Below are 15,877 nucleotides of genomic sequence, written 5' to 3'. Positions count from 1 at the left end.
GCCTGGAGGTTGGCAACTGAAAAAGCGCGGGCTGAGCGCTAAGGCATCAAACTCCGCCGAGGGCAACGCGAGCGACGCTGCGCCTCCGCCGCTCCCACCGCAGAGAGCCCGCCCCGCCCCTTCATTTGCATACTCCCTTTTGTGCCGCCAGAGGCCGCCGCGCAGAGGGGCCGCGCTCTTGAGAGGAGGCGCGCGGCCTCCCGCCCCTTCCCCGCGACCACGCCCTCGCCCGAGTGGGCGGGGCCGAGCCGGGGCCGGCATGAATTGCCGCCGGTTGGCGGGGAGCTTCAGCAGTTCGGCGCGAGTGCGGAGCGGCGCGGCCATGGCTCCTCGCGAGAGAGACCCCAGCCACACCACCTACTTCCAGCGCACCCACTGGGCCTGGATGGCCGCGATCATCGTCGGCCTGACTTACTACGGGGTGAGCGGGGCCGGCAGGGGAGCGGGCGGTGCTCAGCGGGCGCTTTCAGCCCCATTCATGCCAATGGGGGAGGGCATTGCCAGGGGCACGGAAACGAAGGCCTGCCCTCAAGTCACAGCTGACGGGGGGGGGGTGTTGCCCTTGCCTGCCTCTGCAGCCCTGGCCCCTCCAAGCACTAACTCAGGCTGACCCTGCTTACCTCATGAGATCAGGCTGTCCAGGACAGGGCCTACAGTTTATATTGATTGATGATAAGCTTCTTGATAACCATAAATGTTGATTCACTGGAGAAGTATGTACTCTCTGTAAACCCACCTGCACAATGCTTGTCCAGAATACTGATCTCTGGCCTGTAAAACTTGAACATCTAATGGCTCTGACCAACTTCATGTAAGACCTAAGCATAACAGCTCGCTGTTTAGGTCATTTCTAACCTGCTTTTCGCAAAGCGGATCAAAATATAAACTTCCATGCCCAAATAAAAGTGAAATAAAAAACTCCACTGTAGCTCTAAAGAAGCAGAAAACAGAGTTCCCTAAAGCAGCACAAACTGTGCGCAAGGACAGCGCGCTTAGGTATGCCCACCTGGACTAGTCTGCAGCAAAGAGGCTTTTCCCCCATTGCCTGGGGTGCCATTCCACAAGTGAGGGGCCCTCCTTGAGAACCTGGAGCAGGCAGTCCCAGAATCAACAGTTGCTTTTAAGAGAGAAGTGAAAACTTGCAGGCGGATTGCCAGTGGCTGGCAGGTTGCAATTTGTGTCAGCTTGCTTAGCAAATTATTGCTTTATTTGCATTCCTTCAGTCTCCAAAGGAAAGCAGGTCGGAAGATCTACTGTTACCTTCCAGGCTCTGGTGTTAGGGGAGTGATGTATTAAATGTTTTTGTATTACAGGATACATTAAAGCAAACTTTCTAGACTCGCCAGTTTGTAGTGCAGTAGCTCTTTACCTACTAACCATTATCTAATTTTCCCTTTGTGTTGTTACTAGAAAAACACATACACACATGTGGTGCGTCTGTGATTGACAAGAGTGCCCACGGGCTAATTCCTGTGAATCCCTAACTTTAAGTAACTCGCTAACTTACTTGGGGTTGGACTAGATGAGCCTAGAGGTCCCTTCCAACCCTATGATTCTATGATTCTCCTTTTTTGTGTGACTATAAAACCTGTGTTCAGATATAAGCAGGGCTGAAGCTGCCTAGTCTCAGGGTAACATACAAACTCCCCGCCACAAAATCCTCCAGCTCTGAGTGGTAGGCTCAGTTAAATCATTTTAACTATTCTTAGTTTGCAAAACTGGGGTTTGGCATGCAGACATTCAATTAAATCCTGGTTTTACCCAACAACTGTTGGTTTGATTGCCTTTGTTCCAGCCGCTGACTCAACTTGGATGGATTTTATGGAAGAACCTTGTCTTGTCCTTTAACTACCAGCTCTCTCTAGAAATTGGTTGGCACTGAAGTCTTCAGATAAGTCATTTTGCTCAGTATCTCTGCAGATATACCATGAGTGCCAAACAGCAATGAGAGAGTTTCTTATTCTTATTTTATTTCTGCGTGGCTAGTTCTCTAGTACCAAAGGCATGTAGCTCCTCACTTCAAAGGTTTTACTTTGGTCAGTATGCCCTGAGCTGGATAGGCCAGGACAGCCTGATCTCATCAGATCTCAGAAGCTAAGCAGGGTTGGCCATGGTTAACAATTGGATGGGAGACCTCCAGTAAAGACCAAGGTTGCAGAGGCAGGCAATGGCAAACCACCTCTGTTAGTCTCTTGCCATGAAAACCGCACCAGGGGTCGCCATAAGTCAGCTACGACTTGACAGCACTCTCCACCACCACTCAAAGAAGAGCCCTGACCTGGATAGCTCAGACAAGCCCAGTCCCATCAGATCTCAGAAGCTAAGCAGGGCGGGCCTTGGTTAGTATTTAGATGGGAGACCTCTAACGAAGACCAGGGTTGCAGAGGCAGCCAATGGCACACTAGTCTGTTAGTCTTTTGCCGTGGAATCCCCACCAGGGGTCGCCATAAGTCAGCTACAACTTGAGGGCACTCTCCACTACACTTGACCAGACTTGACACCTGTTCCTTTTGACAAGGAGCTCTCCCTTTTTATTTATTTATTGGTATTTATTTACAGTCATGGAAGATGAGAGCTGCACCTGTAAGCAGAGAGTCAGTGTGGCATAGCAGCTACAGTGTTAGACCGAGGCTTGAATCCCCATTGAAGCTGGTTGAGTGACCTTGGGCCATTCACCCTCTCTTAGCCTAACCTACCTCACAAGGTCATGGTGGGGATAAAACGGAGGGGGTGAGAACATTGTTGTAAGCTGCTCTTGGGTCCCCATTGGGGAGAGAAGTGAGATATGGATGTCCGAATAAAGAAATAAATACCTGTGCAAAGCCACTTTAATTCATTTCAATGGTGGTATTTTCTAATGAAGCACGTGTAAATGTTCTGAGGTAGAAGATGTTGCTTTCTTCCAGTCTCACAATATCTTTATTTTGGACCTCTTCAGATGGCAACTTTGTACAAAAGACTCCTGTGGCATTTCAAATGTGTGTGTGTTTTTTTTCTTGCTGTCAATGCCTATTGTTGTGCGCAGGTCTTAAGAAGTGTATGAATTATAAAACAGCTGGATCGAAGCAGCTGTTGAAACTTGGGGAGGAGGAGGACTGGAATCAGCAACAGACTTCTGTGATCCAAACTGGGCAATCGTGGATGGCGATGTCTACTTTCTTACGCACCTCTTCTGCTCAAGCGCCTGAGTTAGAATCTCCTCATTTGCAATCTGGTCTGCTTTGCAGCACTTTCTCTCCCCGTCCTGAATCTGTCTCCAGTCCTTTCTTTCACCATCAGCTAAATGCTGAGCTTTCACAGACCTGCTTGTGCCAGCTGTTTCTTCCAAGAAAGTGATTTTGACTGTGACTTTACTTACGTGTGTCTTTTGGTTGGATGCAGCCACCCAGGATAAACTCCAGGGAATGTGGAGTGGAGCCTTAGCTGCCGGAGCCTTGCTGTGTGCTCTGGGGACTGATTACTGGTTGTTTATATAGAGCAGAACAGCCCAGTCTGGGCCCTGACCCAAAACTGGGTCATGAAGTAGGTTCCAAGCTTTGGCAGTTTTGTTGATTTGTGCATGCGCTTTTTTTTTTTTTAGTGGGTTACCATACCCAGTAAATTTGGACTGGTGGACCACGGTACACCACAAGTTGAAAACTACTGATATGGAGCACAGGTGCATAGCATTTCCTAGACTAACATTTAAAGAAAGGGTACATCTTTGCTTCCAAGGAGCTTACAATCTAAATTTCTGTCTCTCATTCCGTTTTCCCCAATGTCAAGCTGGCAGAGCTCACCGAGTACAAGAGAACAAGAAATTACTTTCCAGGGGTTGGTGTGTGGGTGACCAAAATGATGCTTGCAGGGTACTATATGTACGCATTCCAATAATGTTGACAAGTTGTGGCGTCTTATCTGACTCCTGTGCTACCTTAATGGCTGGGTGTTTTCTGTTGCTCACAAAAGCTTGTGCAGTCATAAAACTCATGATGTCCCAAGACTCCTTTCTGTGGCAGCCTTGGATCCTTTGTGCTCTTCTGTTGAGGGAAGCGTTTCTGCCCAACAGAATGCAGCTTTCTCACCTCTTCCCTCCTGATGCTGCTTCTAGGGGGTGACACCCCCCCCCCACTTCCCAGGAGTGATATCTTGTGGGGGATTTTGAGCTGAAGAAGGAGGCAAAAAAGTTATGCTTTATGAGCAGCAGAAATCCTCTGGAGGATCCAACCCCTTGCCTGCATTACAGTCCTGCTGCCACTTCAAATACGTTGGTATATTCTTTTTTTGACGTGAGTCTTGAGGCACCACCAAGATTTTATTCCAGCCTGCTCTTGCTTCAGGTGCTTTGTCAAGACTCCTGGAGCAGGCAGATAGATATATTTGAAATTATAAATAGTATAAACAGGACCAAATGCTATGGAATGCAGGAAGTACAAGATGAACTGTAATTACATAAAATTCCAATGAATCCAGAGAAAAACAGACATAAGTAATTGGCCACTTTGCTGTTTTTGCCAAACTGGTTGCTCCTGGCATAGCTGAATACTGAGCAAGGACTTGGGACTCCTGAGGCATTACAGAGACACTAGTTTAGCAAAACTAGAGAGAATGCTGATTACTGCTATTGACAGCCAGTGTGGAATAGTAGTTAGAATGTCAGGCTATGAGCTGGGAGATGTGGCTTCAAATCCTGACTCTGTGAGCTTGGTGACCAGTTGCACACTTTTAGCCTAACCTACCTCACACGGTTGTTGTAAGGATAGAATTAAAGAAAGAGGGAGCAGGGCATAAACATCAACATAAATGTAAACAGTCGTAGTCCCCTCCTGTTGGAATAGCCATCCCTTCAATTCCTGTGTTTAGTATAAACTCTGATTCTGCCATTATTTTCCAGTCTCAAAGGCTAGAAATGTTTACCTGTGATAATTATTTTGGGATTCCTAAGCAGCTGTTAATTTCTGCACTGTGCCCCATTCTATACATTGTGTTTCTAGAGCCAAGCTAAAAAAGATGCTGGTTGACCAGCCGATGGCGGTGTGCTGTGTGGGCACTTTTCCTCTCTTCTGTTGTGCGAGAAACACGTGTCCACACAGAAGACATTGAGAACCTGAGACTTCATTGTTTCAGGTCTCCAAAATGCATTTATTCTTGACAGAATTTTGTTTAAAAAACCAAGAATGAGCTTGACAGGTGATGTGGTGATGTCTGATCATGAAAGCACTTCTCCTTCTCTTCCTTTGTCCTAGTGGGTAGTCTTTTCACCGGAAACCATGCCTCACGACTACCTGGGACCATTAGGCACCTTCACGAAGTACCTGGTGGAGAATCACAAACTCTACCTTGATGTTGGGTAAGCTGAATTTGGAAACGAGCTCAGGCTTCCTTGTCCAGTGACTTTTCCCTCTTCTTTGTCCAGTAGTGGGGACGGGGGAGTATGAGGTGGAGGTCAGCAGCTTGGTGAAAAAGCAAGATCTTGACCAGGCTGGTTTGAGAATGCCATTTCAGGTCCCATGCTAGGTGTTTTAGGTCTTGGAGCCCCCACCGCATTGTCCCCCATTTTAATCACATTGCAGTGAGGAATGCACCGATCAGATTTCCCCCCGGGCACTGGTATGGCTTGGGATATGAAGCAACATAATCCAAAACATATGCTGTTTTTTTCCTGATTTTCAGATACGCTGCTACTTGGGCAGTTCATGTCTTGGAAGCTATTTATGCTGTCAAGCTGTGCTGGTAAGTTGTCTTTCTTGTCTCTTTTTAACCTCAGATTGTCTTTTAAGGTCTCCCTGACATGCTTGTTTTCTATGGAAAGGGATCTGTGGAGTGGGTAGAATGTTTAAGCACCCAGTGAAACAGTCCAGCCACAGGCTTATACCTCATCTGCTAGACCTATGCCTATATTAAGTTTAGCCTAGGATAGACTTGGGAGTTCTCTTACCATTTTTTAAAAATTGAGATTGACTGTAAGGATTAACACAAGCACACACTATATGCAAATATATGCATATAATAAATATAATAAATAATGTATGGTTGGGGAAGGAAATGGCACACATCCCCAGAAATCAATCCCCCTTGAATCCTTTTTCACTAGCAACAGGACCTTTAGGGGAATGGGGAAGAGCGAACAATGCACAGAGAACATCAGTCTGGTGGCTTGTGTCCTATAATGACAGTGTGCCTCCAACGTGAGAGATAGGGGCAATCTCCAAAGAACCCTTTGTTTTGAGAGGGGGCTTCATTGGGCTTGGAAGCACATGCCAGTCCAGTTCCTTCCAGCCATTTCATTGACATGATATTCTCTGACTCTAGCCCTGCTCGCATGTTACAGTGAATGAGCATACATCCTGCATCTAAATGCATAAATCTGTTTGTAAGAAAGAGTCAACATGTGTTCCCCTTACAAATGAAAGTGGGACCAGTGCTTTGATCAATGTGGGGTTTAAATTGTATGTTCAGTTGTACGTGCATTGAGAATTACTCAGCCCACATGCGAAGAAAAATGTGTATGCTGTAGGGGTGTGCAGTTCAGGTTTTGGAAAACCCGAAAAAACCCGAATCACCCCGATTCGGGTTGATTCGGAGAAACCCGAATCGATTCGGGAAAACCCAAATCGATTCGGGTTTTCCGAATCGCCATAACCCAAGTTGATTCGGGTTAGCTTTTTCAATGGGAAAAAGCCTCCCCCAGGCTTCTCTGAAGCCTGGGGGAGGCATTTTCCTACAGAATCAACCCAAAATTGGTGGGGGCCTTCCTCTAACTCCCCTCTAACAACCCCCCAAGTTTCAGAATGATTGGACTTTGGGGGGCCATGTTATGGCCCCCCAAACCAGGTCCCCCTATCGCCTACCTCGCCTAAAAAAAAGCCATAGCTTTAGGTTGCTGCTGCTCATCTTCATTTTTTCCTATGGGGAAAAAATGAAGAGGCAGGCTTCCTTTGCCAGGGGTGGCATTTCGCATGCAAAATGCCCCCCAACCCTCAGGGGCCCTTCTCCCACCTTTCCTCCCACCCCCCACCAAGGCTCAGCCTGCTCCCACTTGGGGGGGCATTTCATGGCCTCCCCAAGTAGGTGCTCTTTTCTCTACCACTTACAGCTGGGGGAGGCTTGTCTTGCCAGGGGTGGCCTTTTGCATGCAAAATGCCCCCCTACCCTCAGGGGCCCTTCTCCCACCTTTCCTCCCACCCCCCACCAAGGCTCAGCCTGCTCCCACTTGGGGGGCCATTTCATGGCCTCCCCAAGTAGGTGCTCTCAGCCCCCAAAGTCCACCCCTTACAGCCCCACATAAACCCAATTCCCCCCCCAGCTGCCACACACAGACCCAAATCCCCACATTAGCCCCTCACAGACCCAAATCCACCCCCAGCAGCCCCACACCCATAACCCCAGGAACAGGCTGGCAAAGGCCAGCCCTCTCCCTTTGTTCCCTATGCTGGGAACTTCTAAACTCTCTTTCCCTGGGCAATTCTGCACAGCCCAGGGGTGCCACAATGGTGGGCACACTTCTGAGTGCCAGCTGGTCCCTGTGAAAGAGCACCTGAACCACAGACACCCTCCCTCAAATTCCCCCACCACCTACAGAGATGGCTGGCCAGCCAGCCCCATTGTTCCCTATGATGGGAACAACACAAAATAAAGTTTAAAAAAAATTATTTTCTCCCTTTCAAAGTACAAGTAGGCAAAGCATTATGACACATTACACCAGCAGTCCCCCACACAGAAAAATAACACAACTCAACATCAGAGAATCACAAAAGCACAATTCCTGTCAAAACCACTTTATTTCTTGAACAGCTTTAGGTTACACAGCAGGGGGGCACACCAAAGGGCATTCCAGCATTCCACCTCACAAAAATAACACAACTCACTTAACATCAGAGAATCACAAAAGCACAATTCCTGTCAAAAACACTATTTCTTGAACAGCTTTAGGTTACACAGCAGGGGGGCACACCAAAGGGCATTCCAGCATTCCACCTCACAAAAATAACACAACTCACTTCACATCAGAGAATCACCCAAACACAATTGCTGTCAAAAACGGTGATGTGGGTTGTATTATTTTGTGTAGTACACTGCTATCATGCCCTGTTGTGCCCTCCTACTGTGTAACCTAAAGCTGTTCAAGAAATAAAGTGTTTTTGACAGGAATTGTGCTTTTGTGATTCTCTGATGTTAAGTGAGTTGTGTTATTTTTGTGAGGTGGAATGCTGGAATGCCCTTTGTTGTGCCCCCCTGCTGTGTAACCTAAAGCTGTTCAAGAAATAAAGTGTTTTTGACAGGAATTGTGCTTTTGTGATTCTCTGATGTTAAGTGAGTTGTGTTATTTTTCTGTGTGGGGGACTGCTGGTGTAATGTGTCATAATGCTTTGCCTACTTGTACTTTGAAAGGGAGAAAATAATTTTTTAAAAACTTTATTTTGTGTTGTTCGTGTTTTATTCTTTGTTGTGCATTTGGTTCCCATCATAGGGAACAATGGGGCTGGCTGGCCAGCCATCTCTGTAGGTGGTGGGGGAATTTGAGGGAGGGTGTCTGTGGTTCAGGTGCTCTTTCACAGGGACCAGCTGGCACTCAGAAGTGTGCCCACCATTGTGGCACCCCTGGGCTGTGCAGAATTGCCCAGGGAAAGAGAGTTTAGAAGTTCCCAGCATAGGGAACAAAGGGAGAGGGCTGGCCTTTGCCAGCCTGTTCCTGGGGTTATGGGTGTGGGGCTGCTGGGGGTGGATTTGGGTCTGTGAGGGGCTAATGTGGGGATTTGGGTCTGTGTGTGGCAGCTGGGGGGGAATTGGGTTTATGTGGGGCTGTAAGGGGTGGACTTTGGGGGCTGAGAGCACCTACTTGGGGAGGCCATGAAATGCCCCCCCCAAGTGGGAGCAGGCTGAGCCTTGGTGGGGGGTGGGAGGAAAGGTGGGAGAAGGGCCCCTGAGGGTAGGGGGGCATTTTGCATGCAAAAGGCCACCCCTGGCAAGACAAGCCTCCCTAGCTGTAAGTGGTAGAGAAAAGAGCACCTACTTGGGGAGGCCATGAAATGCCCCCCCCAAGTGGGAGCAGGCTGAGCCTTGGTGGGGGGTGGGAGGAAAGGTGGGAGAAGGGCCCCTGAGGGTTGGGGGGCATTTTGCATGCGAAATGCCACCCCTGGCAAAGGAAGCCTTCCTCTTCATTTTTTCCCCATAGGAAAAAATGAATGAAGATGAGCAGCAGCAACCTAAAGCTATGGCTTTTTTTTAGGTGAGGTAGGCGAGGATAGGGGGACCTGGTTTGGGGAGCCATAACATGGCCCCCCAAAGTCCAATCGTTCTGAAACTTGGGGGGTTGTTAGAGGGGAGTTAGAGAAAGGCCCCCACCAAATTTGGGGTGATTCGGTGGGAAAATGCCTCCCCCAGGCTTCAGAGAAGCCTGGGGAGGCTTTTTCCCATTGAAAAAAAACCCGAATCAACCCGAATCAATCCGAATCAGTAAACCCGAATCGGCTGGACAATTCGGGTTTCTGCTAAACCTGAATCGGCCTCTCGATTCGGGTTTAGCAGATTCAGAAAACTCGAATCAGGGTGCCTTTGCACACCCCTAGTATGCTGTACACAGATCATATCTGCATTCACTGTAACTTTAGAACAGGGCTAGTATGCCTATGAAATTCTCACCCTTGGTTAGTTTTATGCAGCTGGAGAGGAGAAGAGATTGTTCAGGAGTTTGACACCTCTGTCTTTGGGGCACTGTCCTGCCATGCTTTAGGCTTCCAGATATTCATCCAGTTCACAGACATGGAGTGATAAATGACATGGCTAATTAGAATTGTTGTGAGGGAGGCCATAAAACCTCTGAAGCAAATTTCTTCATATGCGAGATGCAATCTTGCGCGTGCTTACTTTGGAATTAAGCCCTGTTCAACATGCCGCCATTTACTTGTAAGTATGCCTAAGGCTGCTCTATAAAGATGGGTAGCCGTGTTAATCTGTTTGTAACAGTAGAAAAGAGCAAGAGTCCAGTAGCACCTATAAGACTAACAAAATTTGTGGCAGGGTGTGAGCTTTCGTGAGCCACAGCTCACTTCTTTGTGTCTCACGAAAGCTCATACCTGACATTGCTCTGTAAAGCAGCCTTTCCGAGACCATTGATAACTGAGGCCTGTTGTTTTTTTCTGGGGTAACATTGAAGCCTCACTTTCACTCGTTTCAAAAACAGTGAATTCTAAATTCTGAATTTTTACACACAGATTTGGGTGGCCTGCAACTATTTTTCACAGGGGCAGAAGGCAAGTTAGTTAATTTGTGTAGCTGTTATCTTGAGGTGTGAGCGTGCACTGTTTGGGGAGAGGCCGAACTCTGGCTTCTCCCATCTCACAGAAGTCCTTGTTTATTTGAGTTGATGCTCCCAATTTTAAGGAGCCAGGTCTACAATAGCGATTTATGCCTTCTGAAGACAAAAAGACCTGGCAAGTTTTTGCCTGGGGTGTGATTGTGTAATCCTTCACAACAGAGATGCAATAGAATTAATGAGGCTGATTAGAAGGAGACCTGTTTGGAGCCTGCCGTTTAATTAACATCACTTGTGATTAGATGGCCTAGGGCCATCCTGCTGACAGTCATATTGTACATAGGCTGTGCAAAATCTCTTCACATGCACTTGGTTGCAGTCAAGGCTTGGCTCAGCCCCTTATTTCCCATTCCTTTAAAACTGGTTATTGTTTAGAATATGGGAGGGGGCAATATGCTAGTTCTCAGGGAAGTGCTAAGCCCTGTGTTTGGGCTGTACCCCTTCAAAGTGGGTCATATGAAAATTCTTTCAAAACAAGTCTGTTCCAGAGAAGGCTTTGGGCCTAGTTTGCTACATTTCTATTTCAAGAAGGGTTTGGGATTTCTATTTCAAGAAGAGTTTGGGATTTTTTTTTTGTAAGATGAAGGTTCATTTGGCCATAAGAGCCTCCTTGTGCAGGTTTACCACCTTGGAAAGAGTTGGCGCAGAGGTATGGGAATGGGAAACAGTTGCCAGTAGCTTGGCTAACACTGAGCTCTCTTTAAGGGCATGAATGTCTTGTTTGTTTCCCTACAGATTACAAATGTGAAATTAGGTGAAGGTTTTGACTAGAGATGGGCACGAACTGGGGAAAAAACCCGAACCAGGCAATTCATGGTTTGTCGCATTTCATGAACCACAAACTTTCATGAACATGCCCCGGCTCAGTTGGTTCGTTAAACATCACTTCTGGGTCAGCAAATCATTATTTCTGGGTCAACAGGTCACTTCCGGGTCAACAGAAGGTCACTTCCAGGTCAGCAGAAGGTCTGCGGAAAGCCTATCCCCTGTTGCCTAGGAAACTGATTGGCGCCAGGCTGTCTGCAGTGACGAACCAAAAAATGAACCAGCCTAAAGTCTGTGGCAGTTCATCAGAAATGAGCTCTGATGAACCGCCGGTTCACGAACTGGCCCGGTTCGTGCCGAACTTTGGTTCGTATTTTGGTTCGTGCCCATCTCTAGTTTTGACCTCCTGTGTGACTGCTACAGTTGTGTTTAGTGACACCTTAATGATCCACAACTTAATTGTGGCAGGAACTTTATAAGGCACATGAAGTGGAATGTGAAGCTGTTTGTGTTTAACCTGAGCAGAAGCCATTGTTCATGAGATGTTGATTCAAATATACACAAATAGCATTGCTGGGATTTTTCATATTCCCTTGTCTGTATACTTAAATCTCGAAACAATGAAGAATGTGCAGAATTCACCCATCACCTATATTTCACACACTGTCCAGTCAATATTCATATTTTCCAGTTGCACACAGTGCAAATTCCCTGGTCAGTGCATGTCAACACAACTTGGAGGCGCTTCATAATAACCATAATATACACAATTTCCACGCATCTGATGAAGAGAATTGTGATTCTCGAAAGCTTATGCTACAGTCAAATTGGTTAGTCTTAAAAGTGCTACTGGACTCTTCGATTTTGCTACTACAAACTAACATGGCTAACTCCTCTGCATCTATGACAATTTCTTGGGGATGGGGAAGAAGCCATGTTCCGTCTCCCAACCGATCCGTCCTTATGCATACTACTCTGGAGGAGATCTTCCAGAGTAGTGTGTGATATGGTGGTTGGGTGCTGGCCAGAGGAGGATATTGTGACCCCCTGAACATTTTGTGTATTATGAGTCAGTGTGGAATTGGTGGGTGGAGGGAATAGTTTTTGGCTCCCAAGTTATATATCATAGATACCCAACATGGCTCCTATCAATGAGTATGATAACCATTTGCTTCTTCCCAAAAGCAAACAGCCAATCTTGGTTTTCCTCCATCTCATTAGAGCAGGAAGTTCTTCAGGCATCACCTTTGGGTCTGCAGCAGGGGGACAATTTAGAAACCAAGCCACTCCTATCATAGGAGGATACTTGGATGGAAGCTTCCCAAAATTTTGTAGTCGATCCACCGTGGCAGCCAATTTGTGACTGCTCCCTGCCTACGGGACTGCCTCCCTCCCTATGCTCTTACATGGCAGCTTCGCTCTTCCAAACAGGGTCTCTTGCAGGTGCCATCCTGCACATGGGCAAAATCAACAGCAGCCCGTACGTGGGCTTTCTTTGTGGTGGCCCCTACCCCGTGGAATGGCCTGCCTGAGGAGGTCAGGAGAGCCCCCACCCTCCTGGCTTTCTGCAAACGGTGCAAAACCAAATTTTTCAAAAAGGCTTTTTGCTTAGATAAGAGGGATGTATTGTAGAGAGGGGATTTCAGATGATCCACAAATGAGTTAGGAACCAGCGACCTCACCACTATATTGTATTGGATTCCTACTAGTACTATGTCTTTGTGAACTTGTTTACCCTGTGGCATTGTTTATGGAACGTTCCTGATATTGACTGTACTAATCTCACACTGTGTAATCCGCCTTGAGTCTCAGTGAGAAAGGCGGACTGTAAATGACATAAATAATTAAAATGGTGATGGCTCCTGGAGTCCTTTCTCAGAATTCCTAAAGTGCCCATGGCTTATCACAGTTGAAAAAACCAGCTATATATATAAATTTCAAACTCTGCCTTACCTTTGTTGATCTGAGGGCCATGTATTCCCCCCCCCCCCGAGTTGTGCAATATGAATAGCAATTGAAAGTTGGTTGGTTTTGTCTTCCATACAGGGACAAAGGCATCACAGATCTTTCAACCCAGTTTTGGTGGGGCGTTCAAACATTTTTATTTGGATTTGCTTCCATTATGCACTTGCTACTTTATGAACCACCAAAGGATAAACGTGAATGAAGAACTCTGCCAGAAAATGCAGCTGCCACACCTTTGCAAATTGTTTTCTGCCTGAGGGTGAACATACTGCAAAATACTTACATGCTTGGAAAAGGCTGCCAGCTTCTAGGGGGTGTGTCTTGGTGTTGCAGTTCTAGGGGAAGCCTATAAAATTATTCTTGATAAACAAGGAGCCTTATTTGATCAGAAGAAGAAATCCGAATGTCACTGTCCATCAGTGGAGTATGAGAGCCTGCCACAAAAACATTTCTGAGGCACTCGAGAGTGGCTACTGGCTAATATTTCCCCCCAACCATTAATTTATTTAGTGCATTTGTGTCCTGTTGTTCCTTCAGGGAGCCCAGTGAGTCCAGCATCAGTCCTATCCTCTTCTGTTTTACCCTCACAACAAACCTGTAAGGTAGGTTAGGCTGAGAGAGTAAGTGGGTCAAGATCACGTAGGGAGCTTCCAAAGCAGAGTTGGAGTTGATCGATTGCTGCTGTTTATAGCATTTTTCATTGTCTCAGGGTCTGTGGTTATCAGCGCATGGTTGGGCCTGCTTTTATCTCTCCTTGTGACTTGAGGAATTACACCTCTGACATCCCAAGAATCTCCATATTTACTCCAAAGGAAGTCCCACTATGTTGACTGGGACCTCCTCCAAAGTAGCTCGGAACGCATGCTCAGAAGCTTGCAGTCTTTGCGCCAGAGTAGATGTGGTGGTGTCCTTGTGGTCGCCATGAAGACGCCATCAGCATTTTAAAGTGATGTTAAACTGCCAGGCGGTCCTGATCCTCCGAATAGGGCCTGCAGCATGGTGGGCCGTGGGGGTCTTGTTTCCCTCTCTCCCCCCCACATCTTTTCATGTGCCCAAATGCCCCCCTCCAGCTTTTCAGCACTTGAAAAGGTGTGTATGGAAGGGATGAAAGTGCTGTGTTGCAGGCCCAGTCAGGATTGGTCCCTCGCAGCACTTAAAAATCAATTTGAAATGCTGACCGCATCTTCGCGGCGGCCACACGCATTCCATCATGTTTAGTTTGGCCCTTTCTCACACTCTTTCCCCCAGCACTTTAGTCTGGTTACTGTAAAATGATAAACCTTGCACTAATTATTCAGTATAGTGGGTAATGAACCCTCTTTGTGGTTTGGCAGCTAAACTTTTGGATCCTAGGACCAAATTGGATTTAGACAGAAACCGGGACCAATACAGAGTAGTTATTTTCTGAGAGATGCCACCAGGTGGTTGGAGGGAACCCACTTGCTCCAGTTGGAGGGTTGTGCCCAGGGTTGGGGAACCCTCCCCAAATTGTACTGAAGGGTACGTGTTACTTTGGATGGCGGCAAAGTTTGCAGAGCCGGCTTTCTTCAATCCTTTAAAATACCCAGCCAAACTTGCTGGGATCTGCTGCTGATCATAGAAGCTCTTTCCTCCCTGGATACTACGCTGTCTCCTTCCGTCAGGTCTACTTAGACATGCAAACATCCCATCCACCCTCATCAGAGAAGCTTCCTGGAGATGTGGCCTAAACCACTGAGTTAGGACACAGTGGGGAAAAGTTCATGGAAGGGGGTAACCCACATAACTCCCATTCAGTAGCAGAAGGAGCTGGATTAACAGCTTTCAGTAGAACCCATGACAGAGGGCACTTGCAGTTCAACACCTGCTTTGTGATTAATAAAAAACCAATTGCAGGGGCAGTGCTGCTAGGCATTGGGAAGCAACTTGCCAGATCCTTCCTCTCTGAAGAGACTTTCCACTACTACAAGGGCCGGAGCAGTATGAAGCTGGTGCAGAGAGCTACATATCCCAAGCGGAATTTGAGCATTCCTTCTTTTTCCTTCCCAGCTTTCCATCTTCTGAAAGTGTTTTCCAAGGCTTAGGTTGTTACCTGTTTCAAGACCTGTAACTGATCTACCCTTTGGATTGCTCCCCAAAGCTAAACTGAGATAGGGGTGCAGTGTTCACACTATTACAATATACTGTGGTGCTAGCCTTTAGGCAATTACTCTCTAATCTGTACTATAGATATTAAAGCTCTGTAATGTTTTTGGAAGCTCTCTCTGTATCTTTGGATAAGGGGCAGCCCTTAAGAACACCAAATGCCCTTCTGCTGTTTGCAAAAATCCTTTTGCCTTCTGAAGCGTCGTCTGTCTTCCATTATAATCCATCTCTTTAACTCAGTCTGTTTGCCTGGGCGTTGAAAGATGTTTGCTATGCTCTGTACTATAAATATCAAAAACAAATCTAAGTAGCTTTTGGAGGTTGTATCTAATTATTATTCTATTAATTATCATTATTATTCTTCTATTATTATTATAAACACTTGTGTTTGGGGGTGGGTACTTTCTGGGACCTGTTTAACTGTCAACTTTAATTCAAAGAATCAATCTTTAAAAAAATAAAATGACAATATTGCAAAGTATAGTTGCTGCTGCCGCCACTGTTGTTATTTGCCTGCATTTAGTGTAAAAATGTTAAACATTGTCGGCCAGAGAGCCCTCTTTAGGATCTCCAAAAGCAATCTCAGTCTCCACCGCCATCCTTTTTTTTTTTTTTTAAACTCTCTTCTTGGCAGGGACGGAATGCCCAAAGGCTACTCCTGCCTTCCATTACCCACTTCCTTCCGCCTCTGTAAATTAGCAACATGGGGGATTGTAAATGTGCTTTGGT

At 46.6% G+C, this 15,877-nt stretch overlaps 1 protein-coding gene across 1 annotated transcript; it reads left to right on the top strand.

Moving 5' to 3' along the window:
- Positions 1 to 222: 222 nt before the first annotated feature.
- TMEM254 (transmembrane protein 254) lies at positions 223 to 15,631 on the top strand. Its single transcript, XM_054983772.1, has 4 exons — positions 223 to 421; positions 5,226 to 5,329; positions 5,653 to 5,712; positions 13,106 to 15,631. The coding sequence occupies exons 1-4, from the start codon at positions 260 to 262 to the stop codon at positions 13,224 to 13,226; spliced, it is 447 nt and encodes a 148-aa protein (XP_054839747.1). The 5' UTR covers positions 223 to 259; the 3' UTR covers positions 13,227 to 15,631.
- Positions 15,632 to 15,877: the final 246 nt, after the last annotated feature.

Source organism: Eublepharis macularius, chromosome 6 (assembly GCF_028583425.1).
Source record: "Eublepharis macularius isolate TG4126 chromosome 6, MPM_Emac_v1.0, whole genome shotgun sequence".
Classification (NCBI taxonomy): Eukaryota; Metazoa; Chordata; class Lepidosauria; order Squamata; family Eublepharidae; genus Eublepharis; species Eublepharis macularius.
This window is presented reverse-complemented; position numbering and strand designations above follow the sequence as displayed.

What these genes read in the sequence shown, in the direction of transcription:
- TMEM254 (XM_054983772.1), top strand. Translation starts at nt 260, where the DNA reads ATGAATTGCCGCCGGTTGGCGGGGAGCTTCAGCAGTTCGGCGCGAGTG. An exon ending in TCGGCCTGACTTACTACGGG is followed by an intron (nt 422 to 5,225) that starts GTGAGCGGGGCC and finishes CCTTTGTCCTAG; the next exon opens with TGGGTAGTCTTTTCACCGGA. An exon ending in AAACTCTACCTTGATGTTGG is followed by an intron (nt 5,330 to 5,652) that starts GTAAGCTGAATT and finishes CCTGATTTTCAG; the next exon opens with ATACGCTGCTACTTGGGCAG.